Below are 9,185 nucleotides of genomic sequence, written 5' to 3'. Positions count from 1 at the left end.
TCTGGGAGGCTGAGGCAAAAGAATCACAGCCTTCAGCCCAGCCAGGGCCACTTAATGAGACTGTGTTTCAAAATAAAAAATAAAAAGGGCTAGGGATGTAGCTCAGTATCAAAGTCCTGGGTTTAATCCCCATTACTGCAAAATAAAAAAAAAAGAAACAGCTTAAATGTGTGGTAATACCCTTAAAGGGTGCTAATGCTGGGCCCCTCAAATAGCTCATTTCCCACTTCAACTGATTATGATCATTTGCTTGATTAAAAGCAGTCATAATAGTAACTGAGGTTTATTTATTAAGCAAATGCTTAATTAAGCTACATCAGTTATTAAACTGACACTTGAGGTTTAGGAATAAAAGAAATGGAAATTTAATATCAAGCTATGGGGGAAGTAAAAGTGTAATTAGTCAATTATATCTCTGTCATCCAGGCAAGCTTTTGAATGCATCCATGCCTCCAAAACTCTTGAAGCTTCAGTGAAGGGAGAAGGGCCTGGAGACAGCATGTGCCAGGTACTTAAGAGTCGTCTAGTAACTTGCTGTTGGAGGGGGAGGGACTAGCTCAGGGCCCAGGGGAAGTTCTAGGATTCTGACTTCAGAAAGCTAGAGAGACAAGAGGCTGAGAACTGAAAAAGAGACAGTAATTCTTAAAGGCATCAGGATCCCAAAGATGATGAGCTGCCAGCCTGGACTGCCAGTGAAGCCCAGAATGGTACTATGACTCTAAATCTCTTTCTCCCACAGCCCAGAATTTGAGCTGAAGAGCCAGCATGCCCTGGTAAGTGGAAGTCCTGCCTCTTCAAGACATGGAGTCATCTGCCTCATTTGGAGTGGTCCTTGCTGTCCTGGCCTTCCTCATCATTGCCGTGAATGCACTAGTGGTTGTGGCTGTGCTGTTGTCAATCCACAAAAGTGATGGTGTTGGTCTCTGCTTCACCTTGAATTTGGCTGTGGCTGACATCTTCATTGGTGTGGCTATCTCGGGCCTCATCTCAGATGAGCTCTTCAGCTCTGTTCAGCCCACACAGAAGACTCTATGCAGCCTTCGAATGGCATTTATCACTTCTTCTGCAGCTGCCTCTGTGCTCACGATCATGCTGATTGCCTTGGACAGGTACCTTGCCATTAAGCAACCCCTTCGTTACTTTCAGATCATGAATGGGCTCGTGGCTGCGGCCTGCCTTGTCGGCCTGTGGTTGCTGTCTTACCTCATTGGCTTCCTGCCATTTGGAGTCTCCATATTTCAGCAAACCACCTACCACAAGGTCTGTACTTTCTTTGCTGTATTTCACCCAAGATTTGTGCTGATGTTGTCCTGCGTTGGCTTCTTCCCAGCCACGTTCCTCTTCATCTTCTTTTACTGTGACATGCTCAAGATTGCCTCCATGCATACCCAGCAGATCAGAAAAATGGAACACACAAGAGCCATGGTTGGAGCTTACCAGCCCCCACGGTATCCCACCGACTTCAAGGCTATCCGCACCGTGTCTGTTCTCATCGGGAGCTTCACTTTATCCTGGTCTCCCTTCTTTATCACTAGCATTGTGCAGCTGGCCTGCCAAGAGTGCAACCTCTACACGGTGCTGGAAAAGTACCTGTGGCTGCTTGGAGTAGGCAACTCCCTGTTCAACCCACTCATCTATGCCTATCGGCAGAAGGAAGTGCGACAACAGCTCTGTCACATGGCCCTGGGAGTGAAGAAGGGGCTCACTTCATTCCTTCTTCTCTTCCTAGCCAGGAATGGGCATCCAGAGAGGCCCAGGGAAAGTTCCTGTCACATTGTCACTATCTCCCACTTGGAGCTTGATGGCTAAGATGGTAAGGAAGGAGAAGTTTCAAAGTGCTTTTGCCTTCCCCTCTGGGCCCCAAGTAGGAGACAGAGCTAGAGGAATGAAATAACTGGCCTCAGGCAATTGAGCACCCCACCTCCCCACCTCCTCACCCCCGGAACCAAGGGTAACTGAGACAAGGTCCTGATTTTCTTCTCTAATCAGTTTGTCTATTTGCAAGTCACCACTCCCTGCCCTTATTTTGACCAGGTATAAAGAAAGATAATTACTACTAAAAAACATATTTTTTTGAGGCAGAGTCCCAGGCTGGGCTTGAACTTGGTATGTTCTGAACTCCCAATCCTCCTGTTTCAGCCTCCCAAGTGCTGCGATTAGAGCGATAAACCACTATACTTAGCTTCTAATCCTATTTTTTAATATTTCAGAGCAATACTGCCCAATACAAATATAATGCAAGCTACATACATAATTTTTAATGTTCTAGTAGCCATGTTAAAAAGGAAGTATACAAAAATTAATGTTTTTTAGTCTCAGGATTCAATTTTTAATAATTTTAATTGTACATATACAGGGGTACAATGTGATATTTCAATACATGTGTATAATATGTACTGATCTAATCAGAGTAGTTAAAATTTCCATTCCCTTAAAGATTAATGTTAATCCTTTACTTAACCCAATATATCCAAGCTATTATCACTTCAACATATGATCAATATTAAAAATTACACCTTTTTATATTAAATCTTTGAAATCTGGTATATATTTTGCTCTGACAGAACATCTCAACTGAAACTAGCCATACTTTAAAAGTTCAATAGCCACATACAGCTAGTTGTTCCCAAACAAGACCACACTGCACAATTGTTATTTTCTTTGTAACTGTATATTATAATGATTTACCATAAAAATTGCTTCAGTAATATAAGTTCTTCTACCTTCTGCCTTCCCTAATGTGAATCAAGTATTTTGTATAGAGTTAAGACTCTAAAGCTTGTCTTTTCCCACACCTCATGGGCTCAGGGATTCAAAATAATATGGACTCTTTGGGGCAGAAGAGCCTGCTATTAATCTCCTAGCCTATCATGTTTTTCCACTCTCCTGTGCCCCTTCCCTTCAGTTGCTGGTATGTTACTTGTAGCTACTGGTGAGGACAGTGCTAACTCACACATTCTGAGACACTACAAGGGAAGAAAGCGGGAAAAGAGGTAGACCACGGCAGGTACTGCCAAGCTCTCCAGATTCAGACCAGTCTGCTCCTCAGAGCTATACTTTATTCCATTTGTTCCCAAAGTTGCATTTTCCTAAGAAACTCAGTTGCACAAGAAGATGCCACCAAAATTTCATAAGCGATCACCTGGGGAGCAGGTGCCTCATCTTAATTTCTGTGGGGTACAGATAATGTCAATATTGGCAGGTGGGCTTCCTCTGAAAGCCCTGACAGGAAAATTCAAGAACAAATAGGGGAGAAATCCAGGGACCACATTCTGCTTTCCTGAGCTTCCGTGTAACCCTTTTCTCGACCTCCTGATTTCCACAGTGGATTCTTAGTGATTTTGACTTTCAAGGTCCTAAATTGAATTATCTCCTCAGAAAGCTACATTGACAGCAAAAGAGGGCAAGAAGAAACTAAAACAATGCAGATTAATTTAACTGGAATTTTGGTGCTGAAACAATCTTAGAAGGTTAATCCTTCAATATTTCTATAATGGCTAATTTCAAGAGGCTCTCAAAATGTTTCAATCAAATCTCAAGTATTCAGAACCTGGGTGGAATCTAGCCATCCTCCTCTAAAAAGACCACCACCATACTATGACACTTTGTTCTTGAGTTTTCTGAATTTTCCTCTAGTCTTAGATTAGCTTTCAGCTTTCTTTCATCAGCCATTCAGTAGATAATGACTACCCTTTGAGTTTCTGTACTCTTGAAAATGCCCTTCTATCTTTACTCTCCATCTAATAGTCTGTTTCTCATTCATCTATTCCCCACATCATCCTTCTTTTGGTAAACTTTCATGTTTGCTTTCACTATACTGAGTTATGAGTTACAGGGAACTTGGTAAAATACAAATAACAACAGGATTTTTGACAAAGCAGGCTCAAACCAATGCACCTTCTTATTGGTCATTCAAAGCCTAATTCCTGGCCTGCTGCAAAGGATGCATCTTGCTAAGGTAACAGAAGCAAAATGTAATGCAGTTTGCTTAATTGGCCTTATTTAATCATTCTACACATATCAAAAATCACATTGTATCCCCTACATATGTACAATTATTATCAATTTACAATGAAATATTAAAGAGTTTTAATGTTATAGGAGAAAAGGGGGAATGGCTAGGTGAAAAGTGTGTTATTAGGTTCAGTCTGACTGAGAAATGCTGCTCTTCCAGGAGTCAGTATGTGCAGAAAAATCACAGGCTTTGAAGTTCAACAGACAAGGGTTGACATCATGATTCAGTTATTTGTAGTCTCAAAACTAAATTCCTCATCTGTTAAATTTGGGTAAGAGTGATTACCATATATTGGTAATGTATGTGAGAATGCCTACTAAACTATACAGAAAACTGTAGGTGTCCAGAAAAATGTTAGTTTTCTTCCTTAAACATCCTAAATAAAATAGCCATCTGACCCATTTAAGGGAGTCCATCATATTTAAATATTATGATCCACAAGACAAAGACAATTTTCTCATAACTTTGAATTATTCAACTTCTGAGTAAGGTTTTACAGAATGAGTAATAAGTGATAACTCAGATAGAAAAAGACAAATAGTAAATCTAATATCTCAGGAGTATCAACACAGAGCAGACACAAATAAAGCACTGCCACTAATATCAGACATTTGAGCTTAAGAGTAACCACAATGGGGGCTGGGGATTTAGCTCAGTGGCATAAGCGCCTGCCTTGCAAGCAGGCAGTCGTGAGTTCGATCCCTGGTACCGATAAAAAGGAAAAAAAAAAAAAAGACAAAAAAAAAAAAGAGTAACCACAATGAAGAACACTGTTTAATAAGCTGCCAAGAGCTGGTGATTTACCTCAGTGGCATAAGCACCTGCCTGGCAAGCACCAAGTCATGAATTTGATCCCTGGTACAAAAAAAGCTGTCAAGAGCAGAGATACATATTCTATGCAAAGATTTAATGGCTTTCTTTGACACAGGCTCCTTCGCAGATAAGGAACTGCATTGAAAAGGATCTACTCATGCATCCAGAGTGTCTTCTGATAGACTTGCAAAGAAGACAGATACTGTTCAGCAATTGATCAAAATATCCAAGATATTAATACACTGTAGGATACAATATAGGTCAATCTGTTCCACTGATAGTTTCCATGAGCAACTTAGCATGGATTTGCTATAAAAACTATGACAATACTAAGTTAGATATTAAATCCTATGTAGCTAGTTATACATATCACACCTCAGTTTCAGGACTACTCTAAAGAACCTAAGATCACATAGGCCCTTGTACAATACTTGTACAAAAGTCAATACTTTTGTAAGTGTTAGAGGCAGGCTGCTTTGACCTACCAACACTTTCCTGCATGACCAATAAGCCCATCTCTGGGAGCTGGCCAGCCAGTTAGCCTTGGGATACCTTTTCCTTAGATGAACTCGTATTAACTGGTTCAAATAGGAATTGAACTCATGACCCAGATTTAATTTTCACCAACTTTAGTCTTTGGCCAAACTGAATAGAGACCAACAAAAAGAGCAGGCATGATAGAGATTTCAAAGGCATGCAAAATAAGAGGAAACATGGTATCAATACTTGGGCAAAAAGAATAGCAATGGACTCAAGCACAAACCATAACTCCTTGTCTTTCACCAGGCACTCAGTTTTACGTTGCCTTCAGTATCTTTCACATTATCCTTCAAAAACTGCTGGTGGGTCTGGAATCTTCTTTTAATTAATAAATCCTCATTTGTTATTTCTGCAGTCTTTTAAAGTCAATGATGGTACCTAAAAATGTCACCTACCATTCATTTGTCTAATCATCCATCCACTTACCTATCCCACAAGTATTTGAGAGCTAGGTGCTAAAACTGTCCTATCTTTTATGGCATTTCTTTTAGAGACACACATTAATGTATAATGAGGTTTATTATTTCTTTACTATTATAAAAACAAGTTTTATTCATTTTAGAAAATTTTTAAAATATGAAAAATTCCAAAAGTACCCGTAATTAACCAGAAATGACAGTTATTCCCCTTTGTCTTTTTTACACTTAAAATTATACTGTGCAATGTTTCCCTATGTCATTAAGTCTTCTTCAAAATCATAACTTGTAATGGTTGCATGTTTTTTCAACAAACATGTAATATCTGAACAATTTCCCAGGGCTAGGGATACAGTTCAGTGGCACAGTACCTACCTGGCAAGCACAATGTCCTGAGTCCAACTCCTAGTACAAAAAAAACTTCCCAATGGTTGTGCGAAAATTGAGGTTATTTCTAACTTCTCATTGTTATAACACCACCATAAATACCCTGTATATAAATCTTTGACATGTCTATGTCAAATTCCTTAAGGGTAAATTCTCCAAAGCAATATTACTAGATGAAGGGACATTAAACATTTATGAGAATTTTGATTCTGACTTCTGCTAAGATTTCTTGAAGTGTAATGTTTCCTTGAGATAAAAGAGAAGTCATAAATGAACCATATATCAACAGGCTACACTGAAACATCTCCAAGAAATAAAAGCATATGAATTCCTGAAAGCATAAACCATATAGAGGAAGTTAATTGGTTATTTTAACAAGGTGAAATCTTTTGTTAGGCCCTACTACTAGTGTTGTCCTTCTGTTTCTGACAAATTAAAATATCTAACAGAATACAGCAGTTTAAGAAAGCACCTCACCTCATGGATATGAGGGGATCTGGCTGCAATGACTGTCACATTACTGATCGTCAGGCTGATTCAGCAGATCTAGCCAGTGGGGCAGGCTACCCCTTCCTCCCTCACTGTTCCAGGTGCATCCCTCCTGAAGCTGCTCCCTAGATTGAAGAGAACCTTCTTTGATCAAGGACTGTTCTTTGGACAAGTATATAAAGTAGCTGTGCTTCCCTGCTAAAAACTACAAACAAGCTCTCAAGAAATACCTCATGGTACAACTACATCATTGATACAGCACTGTGCCATATCCTGATAGCAATTTCAATGTTTCCACCCTTTAAATTTTCTGAGGTAGTTTCTTTGTGCAGTATCAGAAAATGCTGAGTGGGCATGAGGGTAAAACATTTACACATGGAGCCTGGAAACAGTTCTTGATGCAGCTGAAGCCTTGAAGCCATAGTCCCGCAGTCTGCTGAATCAAAGATGTGCTCAACCTAATGGGTGAACTGTGCCATGAAAGTGCATGACTGCTTAACATGCTACTACCCAGCCATATGTTCACTGGATTTGCAAGCTGTTAGGACTGTAATCAGCCATTGGGCTCAAAGAGCTCTTTTATGAAGAACCCTAGAAACGACTGATACAGCTGCTGAGGGCTTGAGAGCCTGTTTTAATGCACAAAGCAGTTGCTGTTCTTCTGAAACCCTTTCTACAGAATGGAGCAGGCAGCATTCACTCTGGAAGAACTAAGATCAGAACGGAGGGCCAAGAGCTTGAGGCTTCTGTAACTGTTATTCAGTATGTGGCCCAATAATTCCATGATTTAATCACAGTTCTCATTTATTTTCAGAGTTTTACCATAATAAATCCCTATCAGTTTCAGTTCTGTCTCAATTGTATTGCTATTAAGGCATTAAAAAGCTGATAAACACACTGAAAGAACATAGTAAAATGTCACGCTGTCTTCAATGTGCATTTACCACCTGTAGTATTTTTACAGATTTGTCTATTGAATTACTAAAAAACTTTTAAAACATTTTGATAGAAAACTGAACAGCTGTAGTATCATCTCAAAGGTTATTTTTTAAAAAAGGCAAAATCCTAGCTACTCAGGAGGCTGAAGCAGGAAAATAACAAGTTGAGGCCAAGCTGGGGAACTTTGCCAGATCCTGTCTGAAAATAAAATAAGGGCTGGGGATGCAGCTCAATGCTCACTGAGCTCAATCCCCAGTGCCAAAGGGGCAGGGGAAAGTGAGATACAGAAACCAAGAAATTATGGCAGAATGGCTAGGATGTTATTTCAGGGGTTAAAAGAGCGGGGGCATAACACTCATAATCCAAACATTTCTTTTTTGTCTTTTTCCTTTTTATCGGTACCGGGGATCGAACTCACGACTGCCTGCTTGAAGGCAGGTGCTTATGCCGCTGAGCTAAATCCCCAGCCCCCAAACATTTCTTATACAAAACTCTAACTACGACTTTAAGATTATCAAATTCTTTAGTAACCTTATACAATAAACTCATTACATTGTTTTTCCTACTTACTAAATTCGGGAGACAAGGATACATAAAGAGCACTGATCAGTGAGGCACAGCTCAAAATACAACTGGATTCCTATACTGAGACCCTAATAGAGGAGAAATACCCTTTGCAGTGAAATCTTAGGATTAAGATTATTGAAGAATGGCCATTCTAACTGAGGTGACATAAAGATATCTGACTAAAAGAAGCAATTTTATTACTTTAATTTATATGTAATATCCTGACTAGGCAAAAACAAAACCTTAAGCAACATGCTATAGTGAACACAAAATAATTATAATCAAGTTCTTACTAATTTAATCATTTGTTCTACAAGTTTGCTTAAAATCAAAATACTTATTTGCTTTAGCAGCAAGAGGGCAACAAATCTAGGCCTGTGTCCAAACTGCTAAATTTCAGGCTAGTGGAATATATACCACAGGTCTAATGATCAAAAGGAACAAGTGCGTGTGGTTCTGATGTGCTGTGTCTGACAGCAAGAACCTTTCTGAATCTTGCTGTGCTAGCCCTGGTGAATTGTAGTCAATTAAACTAGAGGAAAAGGGGTGAGGGAGTGATGAAGGAGGTCAAACAGAAAAAAAGGGCCCGACAATGGAATAAGAAAAAAGCAGTAGAAAGCAGGGAAATAATATATTCAGTCACAGGCCACCAGGAAAATAATCTAAATCCGGTGAAACAGGTATGTGTCAAACCGTGACAAAGCACAAAAACTACTGACCTTCTTTTTCTTGGGGTGCTATAAAGATAGGGGAATGAAATCAATATTCTTTAGTGCTCACCTGCTACAAACTTTAGCAATTCAGGACAAGGTATGTCAGTCCATCTCTAGCATTGTGATTACACACAAGGGCTCACGAGCCAGACTGCTACTTTGTAGAACCCAATCATTACCTTTCTGTGCTTCTCATCCGAAAAATTAGAATAGTGTCTAACTCCTAGGGGTAGAAGTAAGGATTTAGACCATTTTATAAACATAATATATATAAACATAATAATATCCTTATTATAAGTATTATCT

General features: G+C 39.4%; 1 protein-coding gene across 1 annotated transcript; it reads left to right on the top strand.

Annotated features, from left to right (window-relative positions):
• The first annotated feature begins 801 nt into the window (after window positions 1-801).
• Gpr119 (G protein-coupled receptor 119) lies at window positions 802-1,809 on the top strand. The gene has a single exon (XM_003462242.1). The coding sequence runs from the start codon at window positions 802-804 to the stop codon at window positions 1,807-1,809; it is 1,008 nt and encodes a 335-aa protein (XP_003462290.1).
• Window positions 1,810-9,185: the final 7,376 nt, after the last annotated feature.

The sequence above is a fragment of the Cavia porcellus genome, unplaced genomic scaffold (genome assembly GCF_034190915.1).
Source record: "Cavia porcellus strain 051 isolate PalLab524CR breed Dunkin Hartley unplaced genomic scaffold, mCavPor4.1 scaffold_3, whole genome shotgun sequence".
NCBI classification, from domain to species: domain Eukaryota; kingdom Metazoa; phylum Chordata; class Mammalia; order Rodentia; family Caviidae; genus Cavia; species Cavia porcellus.
This window is presented reverse-complemented; position numbering and strand designations above follow the sequence as displayed.